The 26,623-nt window shown below is 38.5% G+C and overlaps 1 protein-coding gene across 3 annotated transcripts in view; it reads left to right on the top strand.

Moving 5' to 3' along the window:
• necab3 (N-terminal EF-hand calcium binding protein 3) overlaps positions 1-23,545 on the top strand; it is a 43,082-nt gene extending 19,537 nt beyond the window's left edge. Inside the window, exons 6-13 of one of the 3 annotated variants that reach the window (XM_085354668.1) lie at positions 5,025-5,161; positions 8,238-8,359; positions 11,361-11,440; positions 16,285-16,338; positions 18,280-18,392; positions 18,766-18,843; positions 19,397-19,488; positions 23,517-23,545. In XM_085354668.1, the coding sequence (XP_085210794.1) occupies positions 5,025-5,161; positions 8,238-8,359; positions 11,361-11,440; positions 16,285-16,338; positions 18,280-18,392; positions 18,766-18,843; positions 19,397-19,488; positions 23,517-23,545 (705 nt within the window). Of the gene's footprint in view, positions 1-5,024; positions 5,162-8,219; positions 8,360-11,360; positions 11,441-16,284; positions 16,339-18,279; positions 18,393-18,765; positions 18,844-19,396; positions 19,489-23,516 lie in introns of all 3 variants that reach the window. The other 2 variants (XM_085354667.1, XM_085354666.1) reach the window with 2 other exon arrangements.
• The last annotated feature ends 3,078 nt before the right edge of the window (positions 23,546-26,623 follow it).

Here is a 26,623-nt window from a genome sequence, read left to right on the forward strand (position 1 = left end):
GAGGGGTTGCTGTCTTATTTAATGAATCATTTCAATGTAAGCAGCTATCTCCTGGAAGTTTTCAGTCTTTTGAATATGTGGCTTTACAGCTGAAGGCCCCATCCAAAGTTGTGTTTCTTAATGTTTACAGGCCTCCCAAATACTGCACAGACTTTTTTAATGACCTCAGTGAACTGCTGTCTGTGATCTGTGTTGATTTTGACTGTGTAATTATTGTTGGGGATTTTAACATTCATGTGGACAACCCTCAGGACAAAGGGACTAAAGACCTGAGTAACACTCTGGGCAACTTTGGGCTGACTCAGCATGTAACAGAGGCCACACATAATAGAGGACACACTCTTGACCTACTGATCTCCAAAGGCCTGAGCATTTCAAAGGTTACTGTGTCTGATGTGGGCCTGTCTGATCATTACTGTGTTTTCTTTGAAAGTAAAATCTCAGCCCACACAAATATATCAACAACAGTGATCACAAAACGGTGTATAACTGAACACAGTAGTGCAATTTTTAACCAGGTCTTCCCATTAACACCTGACCTGCCCAGAGGGTCAGTCAATGAGCTCGTCAATAGCTTCAATGCTAACATGTTAAATGTAATGGACACTATTGCTCCCATTAAGGTGAAGGTTATCTCTGGAAGGAAAAAGTCTCCATGGAGAAACTCCACACTGGTGAAAAATGAAAAAAGAGAGTGTAGGAAAGCTGAGCGCAGATGGAGAAAAACAAACCTCCAGGTTCATTATGACATTTATAAAGAGAAACTTCACAATTATAATTTACAACTGAGGAATGCAAGGAGGTCCTACTTCTCTGACATCATCACTAAAAACAGCCATAATGCTCGGGTCTTATTTTCTACAGTTGACAGGCTAACAAACCCTCCTGTGTCAGTGGCAGCTGAACTTCATTCAACCATGGCCTGCAATGACTTTGCCAAATTCTTCACTGAAAAAATCCAAAAAATTAGACAAGCAATTGGTACATCAACAGCAGATCCAGGATATGTACTGTGTCCACCAAAAAACTGTTTAAACACCATGAAACAGTTTCAACCTATTAACAGCAAAGACCTGGATGACATCTTAGGTCAACTGAACTCCTCCTCCTGCTGTTTAGATGTCCTGCCAACAAGTTTTTTCAAAAAGGTCTCAAAGACTTTAGAGTCAGACCTGTTACAGATCGTCAACTTTTCTTTATTATCAGGTGTGTTTCCAGAATCACTAAAAACTGCTGTAATCAAACCTATACTGAAAAAGGACAATCTTGACAAGACACAAATGAACAACTACAGGCCGATCTCAAATCTCCCGTTTTTAAGTAAGATCATTGAAAAAGCAGTTTCTCAACAGCTCAGTTACTTCTTAAAACAGAATAATTGCTACGATGCCTTCCAGTCAGGTTTTAGACAGAACCACAGCACTGAAACTGCTCTGACCAAAGTGTTTAATGACATATGTCTGAATACAGACAGTGGAAAAATGTCAGTCCTAGTTTTACTGGATCTCAGTGCAGCATTTGATACAGTTGACCACAACATATTACTCAAACGACTGGAGAACTGGACAGGTCTTTCAGGAACTGTACTAAACTGGTTCAAAACATACGTAGAAAACAGGAAATACTTTGTATCAATAGGTAACTTCACATCTGAGCAGACAAGTATCACATGTGGAGTTCCCCAAGGTTCCATCTTGGGACCCCTTCTGTTTAACATCTACATGCTCCCACTGGCACAGATTATAAACAACAACAAAATAAACTATCACAGCTATGCAGATGACACACAAATATATATCACAATGTCACCAGGAGACCGAGGCCCTGTACAGGCTCTTGGTAAATGCATTGAGGAAATCAATGACTGGTTGTGCCACAATTTTCTCCAGCTAAACAAAAACAAAACTGAGGTAATAGTCTTTGGCGCCAAAGAAAAACGATTACAGGTCACCAGAGAACTTCAATCTATACATCTAAAAACCACAAACCAGGCGAGAAATTTGGGTGTAGTGATGGATGCAGACCTAAACTTAGAAAAACACATTAAGACAATAACAAAGTCAGCTTACTATCACCTCAAGAATATATCAAGGATAAAAGATCTGATGTCTCAACAGGACCTGGAAAAACTAGTCCATGCATTCATCTTTAGTAGGCTTGATTACTGTAACAGCATCTTTACAGGTCTACCTAAAAAATCAGTCAGACAACTACAGCTCATTCAGAACTCTGCTGCTCGAGTCCTCACTAAGACCAAAAAAGTGGACCACATCAGTCCAGCTCTGAGGTCCTTACACTGGCTGCCTGTCCGTCAGAGGATAGACTTTAAAGTTCTGATGCTGGCCTATAAAGCTCTGAATGGTTTAGGACCAAAATACATCAATGACCTCCTGACCCAGTATGAACCTTCCAGATCCCTCAGGTCATCTGGATCCGGTCTTTTATCAGTTCCCAGAGTCAGAACCAGACACGGAGAAGCTGCATTCAGCTTTTATGCTCCTTATATCTGGAACAAACTCCCAGAAAGCCTCAGATCAGCTGAAACACTCAGTTTATTTAAATCCAGGTTGAAGACTCACCTGTTCTCAGCTGCATTTGAATAAAGCACCAAATCCACACTTTAAGCTTAAATTTCAAAACTTACATTTAACTACTGATTTTATCTACTGTTCTGATTTTATCTGTTTTGATTTTAAATACTGTTTTGTTTGTTTGTTTGTTTGTTTGTTTGTTAATTAGTTAGTTAGTTTATTTGCTTGTTTTAATCAATTTTAAATCATGCTTTTTATTTGTTCTTGTTTCTAATGTCTCTGTAAAGCACTTTGAATCACCTTGTTGTTGAATTGTGCTATACAAATAAACTTGCCTTGCCTTGCCTTGCCTTATAATATACTGATTTGCATTATGGGGACATTTCTTTACCTTAAAGGAGGTGGGCCTACATAACGTGAGTATCCAAACCAATCCCCACAATGTAAGTAATACAAGTAGACACAGACACGCTCACCAAGTTAGGTTTTTTTGTGCTATAAATCTCCTGTGTTTAGTTTTGTGCTGATTCTTGTCTATTAGAGGAAGCCCCCGTGTACACAGATGGAGCCACTGCTGCACTAAGTCTCCCAGAAGTGATGAATTAACAAAAGAGGGACAAAAAAAAATATTTCAGGCAGGGATGGGCTGGGAAATAAATCAGATGGGGAGTTTGACCCAAGAATGACTTAATACATTCTGCACAAAACACAGCAGTGTTGTCTCAATATCCTAACTATAAATGAGTCACAGATATCCTATATAACACAATAATCTACCCGATACTTTGGACACAACTGTGATGCTGTTTCTGTTTATTAACTTGTCTGTCAAAGCTACAGCGTATACTGCACCAGCATTAACATGTAACTAAAATCGTTGACTTGACTTCCCCTTGTTACTGCTTGCCCTTTTTTTTACTCCAGGGAACTTCTTAACATTTCTGTTCCTGTCCAGCAGCACAGCACTTTTGGTCCTTTTTGCTGCAGCAATTACTGCTCCCACTGCTAAAGCTGCAGATGGAAAAAAACCACTGATTAGTATTTAAGCCAGCAGTCTGCCCACCTATGTACTGCGGGTCCCATGGGCCTTGATTGTGTTCAGTCCAAGCAGAAGAATCAATCCACATAATCAGTCTTATTTTTAACAATTATAGTATGCTTGATTTTAAGAAAGTAGCTTCCTTAAGTGGGATGCACATTCTCTTCCTGAGCATTAAATGAGGAGACTGGTAAATTGTGTGAGTGGTTAATGAGAAACTGCTGCAGGAAGAAGATGTTTTGATGTACCTTAGTGCTTAGACTAGAGCAACAGGAAGAAGGTAGTCTGGTTGTGTGCGATGGTTTTTAGTTTTCTGGTTATACTAGATTAATAAGAGATAGAGACAGAGATAGAGCAGGAAGGCAATTCTCCATGAAGAGGAAGAAGCACAAGCCATGACTTTACTTGAGAGATTTTGTTGTTTTTAATACTTGGCCTGACTGCAGAGATGTTCTGTGTTTATTAGGTAAAACAACCACACATGCCATAATCAGGAATCATGCACAGCACCAGTTTCTTGTAGTGTCACCAAGTGACACTGCAAAATTATGCAAAAAGAAGCTTTGCAAAGTCCTGAGTAGCACCAATGGACTATCAGTGCAGTGCAATCCCATGACCTTAAGTCTTGTTCAGTCTGCAATTTTCAGTCCTAACTGCTACAAATATTCTCTTGATACTCCTGATGTCCCACGGTGTGTGTGTCCCAAAAACCTCATGTAATAATATGTACCGGTTTGGCACAGCCTAGCATTTCTGTACCTGTTTATTATGTTGCTCAACTAGAGCTGACAAAATGTTTTAAAAGTGCTTGAGGATTTTTTGAGGTAACAGCTATGAATCAGGGATTTAAAGTTTAATAGGAGTTGTTAAATGAGAAGAGTGGAGGAAATGTGTTCTGAATAATTATGGAACCTGCCTTAATTAGATCACCTACCTCCTCTATTTGGCCTCTTCTTTAAAGCTGTTGAAGTGGGTAAACCCCTAGAGGATTGTGCAGTCACTGGTTAGCAGCTGTGGTCTGTCAGTGCTTTGGACTGCTAATCCCATGATGCTTTTTCAGTAGAGGCTCGTCATCGCAAGTTTTGACAATGAGCTATGCAATGTTACTTCACTCGCACATTGCGTGACTATGTCTCCTTTGAGAATGCGTAATCACATTTGTGTTTGGGGACATGAGCAGCAATTATGTCTCCTATTAAAGTTCTTCCACCTTGGAATTTGAATACGCACTTCTGAATAATGTATGTGTTCTGAGAATTAATTAGCCCATTTAATTGCAGCTGTCACACATTTCACAAGTGCCTGCAGTTGTTTTGGAGAAGTTATCACATGATCGCTCTCTCTCCTTCTCTGTGTGGTGTGTCTTGTCTCAGAGCTGCTTTTCCTTTCTTTGCGCTTTGGTTTGAGCAGTTTGTCCTTTAACCCTTTGTTCTGTTTGTCGCTCTCTTTCTCAGGAGTACCAAGGTGCCAGCGTGTTGGGTCAGTTTGTCACCAGATTCATGCTAAGGGAGACATCCAGTCAGCTGCTTTCTTTACAGAGGTCCCTGCAGTGTGCCATGGAGGCTGTGGAAGAGCAGAGCAGCCCTGCCCCGTTAGTACACTATGTGATACAGTATTTTGTGTTTTCTGTTATTTGTTACATTTTATTCAACACTGTTTACATACTATTAAAGTCTTAGTCGTAATTTAAGTAGAGAACTTATGAGCAACAGCATTTCTGATGACTGGTGCTGTAATGCTAAACTCAGGTATAAGGATTACCTTGTGGGTTTTTTTCATAGATGCTGTTCTAATGAAAATTTAGAATTTTTAACTCAACTTTACTTTACAACTTTAAAATTCTGCTGCAACACTGCACAGAAAGGGAGTACAGTCATGCTTTTCTATGCTGCATATATTTTAAATGTAATTTCACTGTTGTAAATCTTTAATTCCAGTTAATTAAGGCTTCTGCTTCTACTTTTATATGTAGATTGGAACATGGTCGGTGGTTTAGGTATGACAGAGTTGTCAGAATTAGTCCTCTTTTGTTGCCCACTGGATGGACTTGCAAAGTATGTAGAAACACAGTGCATACTTTCGAGAGTGACACTGTATTTTGTACCAAGTATTTTATTGCAGAGTGGATCACACTATGAGAATTGTTGTCTGAACTGTTAATTACATGTGAGCCAGAAGCCTGAAGCATCATTAGTTATAAAAGCGCATTACTTTTTTCCTCTCACTTACCACAACACATAGAAGCTGCTTGAGCCGAGGGGACATGCTGATGCTTCTCTTTGATTTTTCAGATTTTAGAATTTGTTGCGCTTGCATCATTCTTATGATGTTCCTCGGCTGTTTTTTAAGAATGATTTTTACACTAAAGGAAAGGAGAACATTTAAAGGTTTTTTTGTTTGTGTTTTGTTTTTCTTAATGCAGTGGTTAAATAAGTTCAGCCCAACTGAGATGTGCAGCAGACAGTCCAAACTAAAATGAATAAAACACATCTAAGAACTCATTCCAGTCTATACAGTGTGGTAATGATGGATCTAACAGAGGAAATGCTGCATATATGTTCATACTGCTTAGTGAGGTGTGGTATAAGCCAGCGTGTTTGTTAGCTGAAGGAGAAAAATGACTCATGCTGGAGGGATGATTTCTCTGCTAGACTTTGCATTCTGTCGTACCATGATGCTCTGTGTAATTTAATATAATAATCCTATATTTTTATATACAGTGCACCATAATAACTCAGAATGTTTTTCTCTCTTTAATCATTCAACAATGTTTTACTAATATCTCACTTTATAATCTCTCTTTAAAAAATATTCAACCACAGCATTTCAAGACTACTACTGCTAATGCAAACTGCTTCAAGAAATACACACATACTATTTTTTAATTGTGTCAACAGAAAACTTCCATAATTCATTATTAGCACAACCAGGTATGAAAAAAACAGTTAGCATTGGTCTAAGCAATACTTTTAAGCAAGAAATTCACTTAATCAATGCTGTATCATGAAGCTTTCTTTCAAGACATGCCTTTGAGCAGAAAGCTTTGAATTTACTGTATTCTCACAGGCTTTCAAACAGATGCCTCACTAATAGGTAGACTGTTTGAAATTCAGAATTTCTGTCAAAGACCTTAATGCTTTCATTAAATGTAAATGAAGGTCATGGAATAAAAACACAAATAAACTGCTGTCACCAATTAAGAATTTGGCAAACACGATCCATCTAGGCATTTAATGAGTAGAAGTCTGTGTCAGCACAGGTCAAGATTATGACTAATGCTTTGGCAACACTAACTGTTCTCATTTAAAATAATAAGGATACTTTTCTACATTTTTCATGGCTAAATAATTTGGTAGCACTAATCGCAGCCTGGGTTGTCTCTTTTCTTACCTCTGGGTGCCACGCTGGCATTATTGAAGATAATAGAGTGATTATAGCCAGGGTGAATTATTGAGAGTTGACTGGGGGAGGCAGAGCAAGGGAACAAGGCTAAAGGATGATATTGGTAGCAGTGACATATATAGACAGTAATTCACTAAGAGAGAGAAAGCAAAGCAGAAAAAAGAAGTAAATGGATAGCAGAATGATACAGAGAGCCTAAGATGAATTGGAGAAAGGAAAGAAGGCCTGTACAAATGAACATAACACGGAGCTTTTTGGTCAGACACTTTTAATATTGCTCAAGCAGATATAGATTTGGACAGACACAGTGAGTGTGTGTGTGTGAGTGACAGAATTAGAGACATATTGAGTTAAACAACAAACAGCTTATTTCTCTCTCCTTTGCTTCACTGCAGTAGATTTATGGTGGTTGCAGTGGCCTTTGGGCTCCAGGCTGTTCTCAGCATGATAACCTCCTAGCAATGCACTCCCTCTGCGCTGTCAGCATGATCCTGCACACACACACACGTAGACACATACACAGACACACGTATTAACGTGCACACATAACAACACAACAAAAGGAGGGAGACACTGGCTCACACTACCAAGTACAAACAAACGCGCAGAAGCATTTAGACACACAGAGAGCCACACACACATACATAACTAAATCAAAGTCTTCACACACACAGACACACACACACACACACACACACACACACACACCACACACACACAGACACACTATCTCGATTGTCACACCCTCATGACTACAGAGTGCTTAACATCCTGCCCTTGACACTCTGCATTTAGCACAGCAAACACTTTTCCATCTATAACAGAGATATAGATAGTATGTGTGTGTGTGTGTGTGTGCATATGTGTGATTGAGGAAAGGAGTAAGTGTAAGTGTCTGTCCCCCTTAAATCTTTACCCTGTGGGATAATAAGCTGTTTTCACCTCTATTCTGGATGTCTCTTTGTGTGTCTTTGTGCCATTGATTATGCTGTGTCTCTTGCATCATACATTAACCTATCTCAGTTTCTGATTGGAATCAATTATTAATGTATCATTCTCCACATATTTTTCTTCCTCTCTTTGCATTCTCTGGCCCCTCAATCTCCTCTATTCCTTCCAATGTTTCGTTCTATATATGCTTCATATTTTCCCATGTGACTTCCCCTGTTTGCTATATTTTAAGAGGTTTTTTCCACATTGCTCTGACAGTTGCTGTCTTTCTCTCTGATGTTTGTCTCGCTGGATTTCCACTGCTGTCATGGCAGGAGAGAAGTAAAGGCGCCAGAGCTGACAGCAATACAGAGAAATGGCAGGCGCTGTGGTCGCAGGGTCCATAATAACCTGTGCCTCTCTCCATCAGATCCCTGCACTGGCATCCTGACCATGGGTAAGAGGAACAACAAAGTACAGGGTGGGCCATTTCTTGCGTCCACATTTTGGCAAATCCAACACTGAACCAGTTTCACGAAACTTAGCAAGCAGTTTGCTAACTGTAGCATGGGAGATGGGTGGTCTTGTAGGGTGTCTTGCATTGAAATCTGCTGCAATGACCCGGTTACTGTGTTCACCAGATATCAACACGATTTCAATCCGCTCCATGGCCACCATGGTCACCACCCATCTTGAGGAGTTTGCCCCCTCACATATACTAATGTGCCACAAACAGGACTTTAATATCACCAATCATTCCCATGTTATTACTGTGTATCCATATAAATGGCCCACCCTGTAGACTTAAATTGCTAAAAGTGAAATATGGTCTTTTTAAATTGTTTGTTGTCTGTAGCAAAAGAAGGGAACACCAGACGTCAACTTATTGGCTTCCTTTTTTTCTCAGTCATTTGCCACCAGCGCTTAGGTGCAGTATTTGTAACTTAATAATAATGATAACAATTTCTTATAGAACAAAATCAACAAAGTATTAGGTGATCTTTCAGTGTCAGCTGAAAGATCCGAACAATCTCTTGGACATTTATGTTTCCATAAATGACCAAGAGATGTGGGAATGTAACACAATGTAACCATATTGAAAAAAGGAGACAAAGAGGCAAAATTGGCAACAAAATAAATTATTTTATTAATAATTAAACTAAAAGAGACAGACAAGCTTCTTGCACCATCAAAGGAAAGAAAAAATTACAAAACCCAGATGTTGGTAACTAATTAAAGAAGTAAAAAAAAAGGTTAAATGACCAATAACTCTCCTCTTCACAGAACAGAAGCAAGCAGCAGTAATACACAGCTCACAAGCTGCAAAACAAAAAGGCAGACTGTCACTAGAGCTCTCCTCTCTAGTGCCAGCCTTAAGCACTCTGGCCTAATTGCCAAGTAGAATCAGCTACACTCAAGGATGGCACCTAAGGCTGGACAGCAAGGCCCACCCACTGGGGCAATATTACAGCAGGTCCTGCTGGGGTTATAACAATATTGCTCTCATTTATTCTGGTTATGTCTATCAACACAAGGCCAATTTGGTTTTACTTAAAACTGAAACTGTCTCTTGGGATCTAGAGAAAGCTTACAATAGGGTGCCACAGAGAGGAACTGTGGTAGGCTACTGCATAAGGAAGTCAGGAGTGACAGAGACGTTTGTGAGGGTGGTGCCAGGAATGTATGAGAACAGCAGGACGGTGGTAAGATGTGCGGTAAGAGTGACAGTTTAGTTCAAGAAGAGTGTGAGATTAGATCAGGGATCAGCTCTGAACCCTTCTTGTTTGCAGTGGTGATGGACAGGATGACAGATGACTACTGGCAGGAGTTTCCATGTGCTATAATGTTTGTAGATGACATTGTGATCTTTATTGAGATTAGGGAGAAGGTAGAAAAGGACCTGAAGAGATGGAGGTATGAACTGGAAAGTCAGATGAGAGTGTGAATGAGAAGAAAATGTGACAATACAAGGAGTAGAAGTATTGAAGGTGGATGAGTTTAAATACCTGTGGTCAGAATACACAAGAGGGCAGGCTGGGTGGATGGAGATGTGACAGAACGATAGCAGTAAGAGTGGAAGGCAAAGTTAGGTAGTTAGACCTGCCATGATGTATGGTTTGGAAAAGGTGACACTAACAAAAACACAGGTGTCAGAACCGCAGATGGCAGAGCTGAAGATGCTAAGATTTTCAAAATGAATATATCAGAGGGTCAGATCAGGTTGAGTGGTTTGGAAACATGGCAAAGATAGTTTGAACATGTACACAGAGGAACAGTAGACACTTTGGATATGGAGCTGCCCGGGAGAAGGAAAAGAGAGAAGACTCGTGGATATAGTCAAGGAGGAGATGCAGAGGGTTGGTGTTACAGAAGTGGATGCGAGGGAGATGAAGACAAATGATCCGCTGTGACGACCACTAATGGGAGCAGCCCCAAAAAGAAGATAATTTGCTACAGATTATTTTCTAATAAACTTGCACAGTAGTTGGAATTTCAGTATTATGACTGATTCAATATAAAGATTTTTCATCACAATACCAAAACACAGAGTGATGTGTTTTAATACTTTTTCGGGGCGGAGGATGGAATATATTGGCAAACGCTGCAAACGGGGTTTAACTGTAACACATTTGTCATCAGGCTGAATTTATGCATATTCACAGGATTTGGAAAAAACAACATCTTGGAAAATATTGTTGTTTTTTTCTTTAATATCTGCTACATGCTGTAAATACATCAAGGTTATCTTGAAATCTGCTAACTCTGCCAGAGTACAGTAATTTAGCAACAGTATAAATGTTATAGTTTTTACAAAAGTTTAACAATAAAGAGGTGCACTTTGTATCGTTTGTACCTGAGGTACATTGTGCTCTGTGTTGTAGAAAAGTATTATCCTCATTACTGCTGTTTGTGTTATGCATAATAAGTGCAGACAGTGAGTATTCCCTCAAGTTTTCACCGACCATGATACTATTAACAAATTCTAGAGGTAAACGCTTTAGGTTTGCCCTCATTTGTTTCTTATTCACTATTATTGATAGACTAAACTTGTGATTCTGAAATGACAGAATGAGATTTAAAATCAGTTTTCAATACTCTGTTTTCAGATACAGTATTTTCAATGTCAGGGGTGTATTATGCCTTCTTTTAAATGTTCTTGCATCCTGAATCCTTCATCCTTTTGAATTTCAATTCAATTTTATATAATTCAATTTTATTTATGAGGTGACAAATTTACAACAACCTTGCCTCAAGGTGCTTTATTTTTGCTTTGACAAGATGTCTTTGTCCTATAGGAATGAAAGGCTTGAACACAGAAAGAATGTTGAATTCTCTATTCTAACCCAATTTTATAGTACAAACAGACCATCCAAATCTGTTTTGATAAATATGTTACTGTATGTAGCTATGCACTTACTCAAAAACCAATCTGATGATTTAGCACTGTGTTTTTCCAGGTGTCAACATGGAAGATGGAGAGAACTGGTGTTCTCAGATCAATAGGCTGCAGCAACTTTTGGATAAACTGGAGTGTCAGGTAGGAGAACTTTCCTTATGTAGGCTATATTTTAGAGTGGACAGCAAAACACTTTTCAAACTTTGAAGTATGTTATTTGCTCCCACAGTGACTAGTTCTAGTTCTTTGCTAAAATCTCAGTAACACAAACTTGAGTTTCTACAATTCTGTGCAATGGATCTTTTGAGCATTTTAATGATTTTCTGCCCTCATGGTTTTCTGCCCTTAAACTATAAGTCTGTATAGCCACAGTCATGTCATTTACTTGTTTAATAACTGTTATTTTAAATCCTCAAATTTGCATTTTCCATTTTAATGAGCTGGATGTGATCACATGGTCAATAAGACTGTAAGGTAACTTGGTTTGCAAGAAAACATTTTAGGAATTCTGTTCATAAAAATGTCTGCACAGCTAACAATAGTTTTATCAGGTTTGATTAAAGCACCACCAGCAACACAGTACAGAGGTCCATTTCAGGAAGTCAGAGAGACCCTGACAACCGCCAGTCACACAAGAAGAACATGTATTCCTTGACCAGTTAGCAAAAGCCTCTTAGTAATTGCTTCATTGCTGCAGTTACTTGTAATTACCATGAAAGATGCCAATTTGGCTGCAAGCACTCACCAACTTCTCTCCGAGTGGGAGTGGAACTGTTAAAGTGTGACTCAAACCAGAAATGAAGACAGTTTGCCTTTAAAGAACAGTTGCACCTTTTGAAATGTGGTTGGCTACAACTCTGTGATCTAAGGAGATCCCAGATATAGAACTGGAAAAAGCTTCTCACATGAGAGGCGAAACGTCTTTGTGAAACTTCCAAATCCAATCGCTTTCCTTTCCAAGCTCTTTAGATTACCATGACCTGGATGACTGAGGACCTACACATACCTACAGCTGTGTGCCACAGCTTTTATTTTGAAGGTGAACCTTCTCTGTTTCCGGTCTGCATCACAATTTGCTAGTTTTGCTAATTAGTTAACATGTAAACTACAGATGACCGTGGCAAACTGTAGTCACAAGGAAGTTTTTGGTGCAGCACCTTATATATCACCTAGCAACAGCCACCAACCTCCAGAAACCATTCACCAACTGGTCAATTTTCCCTTGAGGCCAGTGGTTGTATCGAGTCTATTATAAATTTCTCTCAAGCAGTCATAGCTAACATGGTGGACAATATGCAAATAATGGCACACAAGAAAGTGAATATATCATACATAAAAATATACCGGTGCTATTGTTTCCCTAGGTTTAATAAAGACCAAGGAACGAGACTGTAAGGTACACAGTGATCTGTACTGGACAACAAAATTGAAGAGAAAAACAAAGAACTGTGATACACAGAGTCTAAACAGTGAAGTGTAGGAGACAGGCAGCATGCATGTAGATAATACCACCATAATAAGTCTTTTACTGTCCAAATAATCTCTATAGTTATTTATATTCATTACAAAGTCTTTTAACTTGGACAGCAGCTTATAATTGTTTTAAAAATTACTGTACAAAACAATAACACTTTGTTAGTTATGACAATATATTGATTCTCTGAAGGTTAAACAAATAAGACTAAAACGCCTTCATACTGTGCTATGCTGGTCTTGGTGTTCACCGACAGAAGAAATGAATGCATAACCTTCCTGTGAATACAAATATGGAGCAATCATCAGCACTGAATCCATTAACTTTGTTGAACCGGTAATGGAATTAACCAAGAAATAAAATAATATATCAGACAATAAAGCCCTTCCCACTCCTTTTTTTCTGAACATGTTTTATACTAAACAACCGGTGATGAATTATGCAGAGAATGTACAAAATAGAAATCCCTAATGCATTCCTTTTTCAAACATAATTTTGCTTCGAGCCACAGAATATTAGCCCTTATAATGAGAAATAAAACGGCTCTTTAGATTTGTGGTTGTCTCTGTAGCATCATCTATAAAATACTCACAGGACTTTAAAGCCAACATGAAAAACATTATCCAGCCAATGACGTGGAGATCCAGCTTTTTAAAATAAAACCACTCAAATAGATCCTCTAGAAAAGAGTAGAATTCTTGAAGCAGAATTCATTGAACAGAATCATATGAACAGCAAAACAGTACATCACAGTATACAGAACAGAACACATAGCAAAGCAAGTAAAGAAAACCACAGAGTACAAAGACACAGACAGAATAAGGTGGAGGGAGGCATATATCTGACCCTTCTTTTATAGGTGACCATAACCCCTCCTCCTGTTGCTGGGCAACTTTTCACTTATTTGGTTTTAAGTTTAAACTATTTGTATTTTCCCAATTTTACAAATATCAATTTAATATGTTTGTCAGTGTTTTTCAACAATCCATATATGTCGATCTTACATATATTTGTTCTCTTTTTGATCGTCAGGACTTGTCTTACATAACTTTCTGGGTTTTCTTCCCAGACCTTTATCATCTATCATTTCAATTAGTCCTTTTGACAGTTTTATGGCCAAAGTGAATTCCAAAAACAACACGTCGAGTGCCAGGTTCAAGGCAGCTGTACACGGTATAGGTATATAGTAGGGGTGCAACAATACTCGTATCGATATTGAACCGTTCGATACAGTGCTTTCGGTTCGGTACGCATATGTATCGAACAATACAAAATTTGTAATTTATTTTATCAACTTTCCTTCTGACTATGCTGTCTGTGTTGAGCGCTCAGTGAATCTGCGTTCGACTACTCCGCCTAGGTTGCACTGTCGAGCGCAGATCCACTGAGCGTTCAACACAGACAGCATTGCCAGAAGGAAGAGCGCAGGGCAAGCTAGCGAGACAGAAGTTAAGCTCTCCTTGCAACATGGCAAATTGAACCTCCCCCACCCTCATTCAGATCTGGCGTTTGGAATTATTTTGGTTTTCATGTGACGTATGACCCTGAAGGTAAGCGCGTCATGGACTAAAGTAAAACAGTATGTTGGATGTGCCACGCAATGCTCAATTACATGGGTGGGAACTAGTGTGTTAGCGCAGTTAGCTCGTTAACGTGTTGGCCGTCTAGCCCGTCTAGCCCCACGCACGGGCGATCAAGGGTAGCTCGTTAACGGAGATTTGCCGTGTTGTGGCGTTAACATCATTTCAACGAGATTAACGCTGACAGCACTAGTGGGAACACAACGAATATGACTGCACATTTACGCCGACATCATCCTAGTGCAAAGACAAGTGGAAGCAGACAAAAACAACAACAAGCATGCTACAAACTTTACCCGAGTCATTTAGACAGCCGTTAGCACATGATTCTCCTTATGGGGACCTGATATGTTTAATATTGTGGCGAGCTCAGACAAGGAGGAGACGGAGGTGTCGTTTGGTCTTGCTTCCCGTGAGCTAGCCAGGGAGCACAGCCGTTTATTGACATCTGCAGAAGAACACTGCCGCTAGCTAACTGCTCAGCGCGGCAACCGCACAGCAACAACAACAACAACACACAGGGCGCCCTCTGACCCCGGAAGGACACACCGTCGCAGCGAGAGGGCGTCACCCGTCACTATGGCAAGCATAAACAAAACATAACTGTACAAACAGAACCCCGAACAGCCCTGACCCGCTACATAGCCCCCACCTAAGGGGTCAGTCGTCCCCGACGACCCCATTACCCCACACAAATGCCCAGGTGCCTTCTTTTGGCGCAGCGCGGCAACCGCACAGCAACAACAACAACACACAGGGCGCCCATGTGGAAATGTACATACAATCAATATCAGACTCCACCAACAAAAAGGCTCTCAAAACAATATATGTATGTGAAATTTTGTGTGTATTCCTATAATTGTTACCTTTTTCTTTTACCCTTGGCTTTTTGTGTTCATGTTCTGTTGTTTTGTATACTTCATCTGTTCGTATGTTGTATACTCATTGTTTGTTAAATAAAGTTTAAAAAAAAACAACACACAGGGCGCCCTCTGACCCCGGAAGGACACACCGTCGCAGCGAGAGGGCGTCACCCATCACTATGGCAACATAAACAAAACATAACTGTACAAACAGAACCCCGAACAGCCCTGACCCGCTACAATATGCTGCTGAGAATATAGCCCAGAAGAAGTGTATAGTATTGCTTTTATTTTGGAAAGAGCCATTTCTCTGTATTAAACTCTCTTTTCCAAAGATGAGTGATTCCTCAATCAGATATTAATTTTTTTAATTACTTTTGTTTCAGCAACATTAAATTTAAAAACTGTACTTTTGAGTTAAAATATATATTTATAAGTTTAATAAATGACAAATTAAAAAGGCATGAACATTTTTTTTGTATTGAAAAAATATCGAACCGTGACACCAAAGTATCGAACCGAACCGAACCGTGAATTTTGTGTATCGTTGCACCCCTAGTATATGGGTATATACAAGTATAAATGATTTCAGATTATACATATCATCAAAGAAATCCACAACAACTAGACCATTTAATATTGTTTTTTTTATCAGTATGCAACTATTCTATTCTCTACTTGTTACCTTTATTACCCTGTTTTGGACAAGTAGCTATTGTGAAAGATTGTGACAAATTACATAAAACCAAAGAAAAATCAGATCGTGCACTGTGGAAAAAAAATAAATGTATCCTATTTATCAGTTCTTAGACACCTGTGCAAATAAATGTGTAAATTAGGTTATTCGGTGTGTTTTTGTTCATTTTATAACTTCTGCATTGTTATATAATTAAAAACTATAACAGTATAATTAAAAATGCCAAAGTAACCTTTAGGAATTTATTGTAAATGCAATATGGGAGTTTAGCTTTGTTTCAAGTATCACTCTGATTTTTTTTTTAAGTTAAACTGATCTTTGATACTGAGAGACATTAACTTCTTCTCTTATCTGTTACCTTCTTCTTTCAGAGTCCCAAGTTGGAGCCACTTAAGGAGGACACACTGGCCAGTACATACAAGTCTGTAAGTCAGCAGAATTTTTGTATTTTTCTTGTGACCTTCTTATAGGCTGGCACAGGACTTCAAGGTGAAGTTTCACGTTTTTGTCACTAAAAAAACACACAAACAATAAAAAAAACAGTTTGCATACTGTTTATGGCCACAAATTCTGAAATATGATATTTTTGTGGCTGAAGCCACTGCAGCTTTACAGGACGACTCTGTCTATACTTACAGTATCTTGATTGACCTTTGCTCATTAAAACAGCTCTAGTTGAATAGCAAATATTTTTTCTCATATGTGCATTACTCAACATAAACACAATACATGGATATACAGAATTGGATCATGTTCTTGTTTTTTTTTTTCTCTATCTCATCTCATCAAGTTTATAACACTACAATAATTGCTACCAGTCATTCAAATTAATCGTGTATTTTGTTTTGTGTATTTGATAAAATGTTATACAGGAAATAATTTTAAAAGGCAAGTTGTGATGCTTTGTTTTCTCAACACTTTCTCATTGAATCAAGAATAAGAGAGAGTCATTTCTAAATTGTCTGATTTGAAAAGGTAACATCTGAACAACATCTGTTGTAAGATGTATAATTGGCAGATTGTCTCCTTTTTGACTTCTTTTAGTGTTGGAGTTTAGATCTTCTGCTTGTAACAAGTTCAAAGAGTCTTAGTCATTAGTCCTAAATCACAAAAGTTTGTCACCCATGTTTTGTAAAACAGATTTTTTTTAGTGTGTTAACTCTTAGAGCTGAATATAATTTTTCACCTGACAATGTAGAGCATTTTTTGCTCTCTGGAACAATGAAAAAATGCAGTAATCGCATTTGGTAGAAAATAATACAGTGAAATTACTTTACAAGGATTCTGTATGCGTCATCCGCTTTTAAATATTACGAGCACTGTAACTTATATAATAGGCAATACCATCCACCTCCATCTGACTCGGGTAGTGACAAAAAAAACTCCATTGACTGGATGCACATTACATTTCAAATCAAGATATGTCTCAGTGTACATTCATACATTTTATTGAGCTGTAGGATGGACTCACCGTAACTTCAAATTGCTGGGAGAGAAAAGTGGAGAGGATGTTGATTCAGTGCACTGGCAGACCAAATGGTAAACATGGCCTGAGTTCAAGCCCAGAATGATTTGCTGCCATTTGCAGGATTGTTCCCAGGTACATCAATCTCTAAGGAACAAAAATGATTTTTTGTCTTTTTTCTCCTTTCTTATTGAAAGTCGATAGACTGCCATGGAAAGCATTTAAGAAACTTGAGATATGTTTTCAGAATAAAAAGCCTTCAGCTATTGTTGTCAGTATATAAAGAAAGTGGCAAAGTACTGAGAAAATCAAAACTGAGGAGTCATGGCAACATAGGTATTGTAGCCCAGCTCTAGTATCAGTATTCTGTAATCACTTTCTGGTATTTTAAATTGTGAAATGTCTATGAATTTCATTAAAACCAGGATTTCGGTAACATTCACAATCACAACCAAATCTACTGAAGTGAGAGTAATGCTAAGTGAAATAACACTTATCTATTTGAATTTATTTGTCATCTGATGTGATGGATGGTGATATCAGTACATATTTGCTCTGAAAGTATCCATCTTGATGCCATCTATCCTCATGCCTGCATTGACTTTTAATTTTTGTAACCAAATGTATCACATACTGCATAACCTAAACCCCATATCCAAATGCTAACCTACCCTTAACCTAATATAAATGTCTCCTCTAACAATCTATTGTGAACCCCAACGCTAAGTCCTAAGCAAAGAGCTGACCACTTTAAACAAATGTCATCATCCTAAACGTGCAAATCTCAAAAAGATCCTCACAAAGACAGACATACAAGGGCACAAACACACAGAGTGAGATCTTTGGTCATTTAATCTCTTTTTTTTATCCCTTTCTCTGTCTGATGTCTTATTGCCAACAGAATATCCTGCTGGTTCAGAGGCAGATGTCAGTGACTGATGTCAATCTGGACAATTTCCAGAAAGTTCTAAAGAGCTACATTGACGCCACCTCAGCTCACTCTGACAACCTGCAGTGAGTGTCTTGCTAGTTTCCAGGAAAAGCAATGCATGTTTGAATCAAAGCATGGGACTCTGCTGCTGTGAAAACTCCTGGAGTACTGAGCAATTGCCAGTATACGTGGTCCATAACTGTGAGCAGCATAATACAAATTACATCTAAAGTAATAACGATTTACTGGTTCAAAAAGTGACTATATCGCTCACATAACTAAAACAACACTTTGGAACTTGGTTTTGATGTTGTGCTTTTGTCTTGCCTAATTTTAATGACATCCCTCAAAAGATTCAAAGTTTTCATGTACTTTATCCCTGCTGAGTGCAAACTCTGTTTCACTTTGTATCCTCTTCTTGCCCCACTCTACTTTTCTTCTCGATCTTGCTGTCAGTGTGTCCGTTCAGAAGCTCCCAGGAAAGTCGTGTTATATAATGCATGAGTTCTGGCAAGACCGCCTCTCCTGGATGAGGTCAGTATGGTGTGTTTGTGTGTGCATGCGTGTGCGTTTGTGTGTTAGATATTGGCAGACGGTTTGGCACTCTTAACTTTTTGATGGAAATGTTCCCCACCACTGAAGATGAGCAGATGGCCGAGCTCTCAGTTCGCATACTCAAACACAGACGCACAGACGCACTAAAACATACACACACACAAGAAAGCAGCTTAAATGCTTTAAAGGGTATCTGTGCTGCACACATATCAATGAATATATTAATTTATCAGTTGGAACATTGCAAGAAAAAAATCCAAAAGACTTTTGGTAATAAGGGATTTTTTTCTGAGCACATATAACTTTGTACGTGCTCATATTTATTCAGTTTTTGAAACCTTTAAAACATGATGTCGCAGAGAAAATCAATAAACTGTTGTTTTATTTGCTGCTAATATGTACATGATGTACAAGATTTTTTTTTAAAAATTATATTTTAAATAATATCAAGTCTGCTACGATGTATTTCAACAAAATCAACAGCTGATTGACACACAGGTCTGTTTTGTTCTGTTGTTGTCTGTGTCCACAGCTATCTTCAGTCTAACAGCAGTAAAGACTTCCAACGCTGCATTATTGATATGTTGGAGGATGCTGAAGTAGTATCCACTATGTTGCTCCCAGGTTTGTATATGTGTGACTGGGAGAGCAGGATTTGTAGTGTATGTGAAACTAAAATGATACTATTCTAGAAAATCTGCAATCTCTGCTTAATGTGCAATCAGTGCATGAAAAATGTGGTCAAACCTCCAAAATTGTGAAAATATTTGTATGAAAGCCACATATATTTATGCTGTCGGTTTAAATCTGATTTATATGTGTGCTTGTACCTAGAAAAATACCCTGAAGATATTTATAGTCTACATACATCAAGATATGTTTGAGCTGCTTGATGATGATGTCCATTTATGACTCATAAGTCCATTTTTGGCATCGAAGCAGATGCATTTTAGACTTTTTCCAACTGAGAGAGTGCTAGCTGCTCTTGCTTTTCTTTATATCCATTTGCTCACTGGTTCTATGATCTGTCATTCTTCTGATGATTTCATGGCAGTTGTTTGGCCAGGTTACTCAAACAGTTTCCCTATTTCCCCTTTTTTTTAGTGATTTCTTTAGAAAAATAACCTGCTTGAGAAATGTAAATCATATATTGTGCTCCTAGTATCGCTGAATTTATTTGCATATAGCGACCAATTACAAGTAATTGTGGCGACTAACTGGTTGCTTGGACATTGATTGTGCAACACCATTGATCACTAGGACACAATTTTCAGGGAGGCAGGACCTGATGGGAGTCTTTAAACAGCTGCAGGCCAGCTTGGACAGACTGCTATCACTTTCAGAGAGATTGGCTTAGAAATAATTTACAATTGCCTCCAGAGTGCACGCTGCAGGCAATCTGTGTTAGTCTGCACCAACAACACACCTAGGATGAGTCTCTTTGCACTTGGGGACTCATCTCAACTGGTTGTATTCTTGTTATATTCATATATAAAAGCGAGGTTGCTGAGCTTCTATGTCAATTTGCAGTTCAGTTGTTGTCCTGCAGCAGCTATGTCAATGTTTGTGAAGGAGGTTATAGCTAGACTCTGAATCTAAATAGTTAATATTAATTGATGTTTAATGTGGATTTATGTGTATGTAGAAGGCAACAAATAAGCAGCAGACAGCAACATATATGTGATTTTTTTTATTAACCATTTCAAAGGCCAGTGTGATTGGAGCTTAATAGTGTTTGGAGTAATGGAGCCTTTTCCCTCAAAACTCAAATAGTTGCTACTGGTGTTGTGTTTATCAGAAGTGAACCTACATTTTATTTATGATTTTCACTGTGCTAGCGCTACTGTTGTGCGCAAACAGACGATACTAACTAATAAAAATATTTTTTCGAGGTGCACATACTAGATAACTATTCACCCCTGTATCTGGTATCCCTGTAACTAGTACTGTGGTCATTTAACATTAGCTGAAAATAAGTTTAGTTACTGTGTTAATCACTCTAAAGGTGTTTACTAAGTTAATACATTAGGTTTAGATGTGTTAAGGTGCACTAAAGTGTCAAACTATGCATATGTGAGCACATTCATAATTCCAGGCAATAATTCATTTACAGTGCAAAATAATGGATTGAATAATGGAAAATAATGGATTTCTCTAACTAGCCTAAAGGAGATACAAACACTAGATAACATGTTTGCAAGTCACAGAAATCAGGGTAAGGTAAGTGCGAGATATATATGGGTGACCGTGGTTCAGGGGGCTGGGAAGCTCATCTTGTAACTGAAAGATTGCTGGTTCGATCCCCAGCTCTGTGTTGTGTCTTTGGGCAAGACACTTCGGCTACCGGTGAAGTGCCGATGGCACGATATGGCAGCCTCACTTCTGTCAGTCTGCCCCAGGACAGCTGTGGCTACAACTGTAGCTTACCTCCACCAGTGTGTGAGAGTGAATAAATAGTGGAATTGTGAAGCGCTATATAAATGCAATCCATTATTATCATACGCCTGTTTTCTTTCAGACACATGCATAAATATTTTTTAAAAAGTCAATTATGAACACATTTAGAAAAGCGATTTTCTGTGTGACGCACATATTTACTTTGTTCGTCATCACATCGCTGACTCCTCAACACATGGAAAAGTCCAGCAGAGGCTGCAGTGGGTCTCATCTCATTTCTCTCGTCTTCACATTTGAATAACTAGCTACAGGAAACAAATAAAAATTCTTCAGAAGCCATCAAGCCAATGCTGTTAATATTTATTTTTGCCTCTTAGCTCCATTGCAGTGCTGATTTAACTGTGTGGGATGTATGGGTTGTGCTTGTTACTAGGTTACCGTACACAGTTGTTTACATCCACATCTCTGACTGGTATGTCACGTAAGCTTGCTGACTATTATAGGCATACGGTACTGATCAAATATCTTGAGCCACCCCTCATTTCTTTGAATTTTTCTAGGAAAAAGAAAAGTAGGTTCAGCAGTTTATTGAAATGTGCAAATGTACATGGAAATACCAAACATGAGGGGAAAACAGAGTGATTCTAACAAGCTTAAAAGTCAGTATTTGGTATAAAATGTGTGAACTCTCTTAGGTAAGCTTTCTGGCAATGTCTTAAAGTAGTCTTCAGGAACAGTTCGCCAGACTTCTAGAAGGACATTCAAAGCTCTTTTTTGCATGTGGGCTGCCTTTTGTTCTGCTCTCTGTCAAGATGATTTCACGCTGCTTCAATAATGTTGAGGTCCAGGCTCTGGGGAGGTCTGTCAATGAGTCCTAGCGTTCCATTGTGTGTTTTTCAGGTATTATTTAATTGGATTGTCAGTAAGTTTATGATCACTGTCATGTTAAAAAATTTCTTAAGGACATGATGTTCAGTAACTGTTCATCTGCTGTAGATATTTTCTCTTTTTTTTAGGCCTGCCACTTTTTCTTCTGCACACCATGTTGAGATATGCCAGCTTTTTGGCTAAAGCTCGTTGGGAATCTCCTATTGGTGCAAAAGTATTATTTTATGCCTCTCAAACTGTGTGATGATTTTTAGGTTAGTGTTAAGAAAAAAAACACTCCTCTGTAAATGGTAAAAGAACTGGACTGAAAATGAGTGAAAAAAGCAGCCAATGTCCAAAGAAAAACTTTCAACGACCTTCAGAGAGCCTGAAGAACTGTAGCTCAAGACCAGTTTTAAAATGACACTGCTCGGAAGCATGGGTTCGAATTTAAGGTTCACAACCGTAAAGAAACTGTTGTGGCCCCTGAGTCAGTTGTCATGGGGAAGGAGGTAGAGTACACATCTACAGGTTGTTAGGGCAACCTGGTGGGTAAGCATCACAGGGGGCTTAAGCTCCCCGTAGCTGGTGAATTTGAACCCAGGGCCTTCCTGCTTTGAGGTGACAGTACAAATACTGTGTTATGCCTTGAGGCTAGAGCAGAGGTTTGGAAACAGGTAAAATCCTTTACACTGAAAATGGTTCAGATGAAGAGAAGTAAGAGGCCATTGGGAAATGTGTCTTCACACGTTAGCAATAAGATTGTATTTAATACGTGTATAACTGCACTTTATTAAACTCTTTTACTTAACTTTTCTTTACTGTTGTTTCATTACTTTTGAGAAAAAGAAATTGTTTCATATGTAACTCTATGCGAAGAGGTGCGTTTGGGTTAAGAAAAGTATTTTTATTCAAGTAGCTGTTAGCTGCTTCTAAGGTATTGGTTGCTGGGGGATTCTTGTGAGGGCAGATGGCAATGATAAGAGGAAGAGAGAGGATAGTTTATAAAATGTAAGAAGAGGAGGAAGGGATCGACCTAGGAATCAATAAAGTTAAAAATATATAAAACAAAACAATCTGCTGACCCTAAAAGCTGTTTTTTTTTCTCTGCACTTTTCTTTCTTCTTCTTTTTCTTTGGTCAGTTGTCTGAAAGCCAGACTTTATTGATTTACAACTAGGTATCTATTTACATCTTAAGTAGTTATAGACTTAAAAGCTCACCAGGTGAAACATAAAATCAGTGGACAGTTTGAAACAGCAACACAGCCTTTGCGCACACACAAAAATTGGAGTAGACTGTTTGATTGTTGAACACTGTTGACCTTTCATTGTATATCATTTTGGTGTGAGTTGGCCAAACTTTCTCGATTTATGTGTGTTTCTCCAGCTTCCTGGTGGATTATGACTAACAACTAGCAACTAAATCCAGAATGTCACATCTACTGCCTACACTGTCACACGGACAAAGGCACGCTGGCGCATCAACCCACCCACCCACATGTACTCTTGCACGCATACAAACACACAAACACACACACACACATACAGAACATTTCAAAAGACATCCACGTGTTTGAAATCAACAGGAGACCGAGACAGTGGCGTCATCCAGCATTCTCCAGCAGCATCTTTTCATGTTCCTGTCTTGGACTGCTCATTATTGTGCCGCTTTATGAAAAGGGATAGTTGCACACACTAGCTACTATTGACCTGAAAGTAACTGATTCTCTGCAACGCAAAACCCGTTCTATGAATTTTCTCCCCCTTGTCTCAATTGTGGTATGGCCTCCCTTTTTTTGCAGTGTTTGTCTGATATTATGCCAATGGATGGAAACCAAAAAGACACTAATGTAGGCTACTAGAGCACACGCAAATTGGAATGAGATTACAATACCAGTAGGGTTTTGTGTATTTTGATGAGTTGTTTACTGTTGAGTACAATTGATAAGGATGAAAAAGCGGAGAGGATGAGGAGATGAAAGGTTACTGTAGCCTAAACATGCATGTTGATGTGGCCGCATCCTGGCTGTACATGCTGTATTATAGTGTAGCAGTGTATTTTTTTTTTTCATTTTGCTATCCTACTATTATGTGCACAGAATGCCAAAAATGCTATTAAAATGACCACACCTGCCCTGACATTTCTCTATTGCTAGATACAGTGTACTAGTGGTCTGCTATTAGTTGCAGTGCATCTCTTCAGTCTGAGACACATTATCAGTCTCAAATGTAAAAATATCTTAAAACATGCATATTTAAAATAAATAATACTTTGTGAGAAGATTTCATTGTATCACTAAGTTATAAAAGAAAAAAATGTATTTAATGCATCATGTATTTATTTTGATGATGGTGGAGTTTATACCATCTGTACATATAGAAATTACATATATTCATATTTATGTTGTGCTTTGGTTTGGCAATGTACACAGCTAAATGACTGAAAAGCAACTTTAATAAAAATGAAAGATAACAACTGCTTTTTTTCATTAATTCTCAAATGGCTGGATCATAGATCTGCAGAGGAAAGAGGGGGGGGGGGGGGGGAATGTAAGTGCCAGACCAAAAATAAATAAGCAAAAACAATATGAAAGGTCTTTAAACTGGCTTAACAGTGGAAAGAAGCCTATAGGGAATATATTGAACAAGCTAAAGAGCAGTATGTATATATATCCATCAGGAGTTGATGTTGGCTGAAAGAGTGGAAAAAATGAGTGAAAAATGACTACATGAACTTTCATGACATTGATTTCTGATGATGTGGTATTTTAGGTTCACCAGCTTATAGCAGCCAGCAAGATGACAAGAACACAACACACGCTGACATGTTAGCAAACTTATTGAACACACAAAACTTTGCTTACTCTAAAGAAAAGGTCAGTGGCTTAATTGGCTAAGAAATTCTCTGTGATTGTGTCTGTGTCTGAATTGATTGCAGACAACAGATAGGGATATGTCTGAACATAACTGGGGTGAATTCAAATAACCCATATGGTAATCTGACAAGAAGAGGGGCAAATTGTGAGGCTTACAAATAGGGAGCATCCAAACTTCTCCCTCTACCTCTGGCAATAATTTTACTATCAGTGTTCCCTGAACCGTGAACTTCCCGCAGTGATTTGAAATAAGGGCAGAACTTGAAATTTAAACTTGCCCGTTTCATCCAAACGTGAAACGTCTAAGCTACAAAATTCACTCCAGTGGTTTCCAACTACATGTGGTTGTAACTTCATCACAGCTTGCATCACACTGTGTTTAATCAAGGTGTGAACAGCAATGCACTTTTACATGTGAAAAATGGTCAAAGTATTTTAAATCTACACAGAACACACAGAAAGTTTAAAAGAAATGTAGTGTGTATGCTTCCTTTTCCTTTGTAATTAGATTATTATAAGCTCTAAATCAAAATCAAAGTCCAGAACCTTCCTTTCAGCCAGTGTCTTTTTACAACACAAATGTGTAACTGTGGAAAATGTTTGTGCCATACTTGTAAGTGAACACAAATGTGTTCAAAGGTTCCATGCATTGATTGCTGGGCTGTAATATTTGATTGCAAGACTGATGCTGGCAAACTGAAGCCCTATCTCATCCCAAGCCTCCTCTCAGGCAGGCTGTCTGCTGTTAAGGCAGAATGAATATGTAGGCTCAGAGGATACGCACCCCCACCCCCTATTCCACTTCAGCTTTTCAAAATGCTGAGGGGTGAGTGTCACCACTACATCCACTGTTATTATGGTAGCAACTAGCAAGCGAAGGGTGTGTTTTTAAAAATTGCTGTTATGACAGAAAACAAAGCAAGTTGATGTTTGAAGTGAAACATTTCCATCTTCCCAGTGTCAGCCCAAACAAAATACACGTTTTTTTACATATAGTGAAAGATAATCTGCAAATATTATTTTTTCCTTGTTTTAAATTCTCCCACAAAAACTGCAGCCTCTGTATGCATCTTTAATAGAACTGTTATAAAATGCTGTGCTGTATCTTTTCTTCAGGTGTTAAGAAAATGATATAGCATGGGCAAAGAGTAATTGGAATGACTGAAGTGGTACCAACGTATTTTATATTCATGGACTGCTGGCTTATCAGCTTATTTAACATTCTTTGATTCTGGTATCACTCAGTTCTCAGTAATTTCAAGTAAACTTTTTTCTGTGTTGTATTTATATGATGAAACTAGTCAGGGTAATTTTTATACTGGTAAAAAAGCACCCATCTGTCAATCTCCTGTTCGACTCTCTCCTTATTCATGAACAAGGAAATATTTAAACTCTTCCACTTTGGGCAGCAATTCATCCTTTACCTGGACTGGGCACTCCACCCTTTTCCAGTTGAGAACTATTATCTTGGACTTGGAGGAGCTTATTCTCATCTGCGACAAAAACCACACACTCAGCTGCAAAACATCCCAGTACAAGCTGAAGGTCATGAATTGATGAAGCTAACTGCATGATCTCCAAAAAGCCGAGATGAAACCACCAAAGCCTCCTTCCTCTA

This window comes from Diplotaxodon limnothrissa, linkage group LG5 (genome assembly GCF_057381915.1).
Source record: "Diplotaxodon limnothrissa isolate DT_005_m linkage group LG5, D_limnothrissa_male_GT1.1, whole genome shotgun sequence".
Lineage (NCBI taxonomy): Eukaryota > Metazoa > Chordata > Actinopteri > Cichliformes > Cichlidae > Diplotaxodon > Diplotaxodon limnothrissa.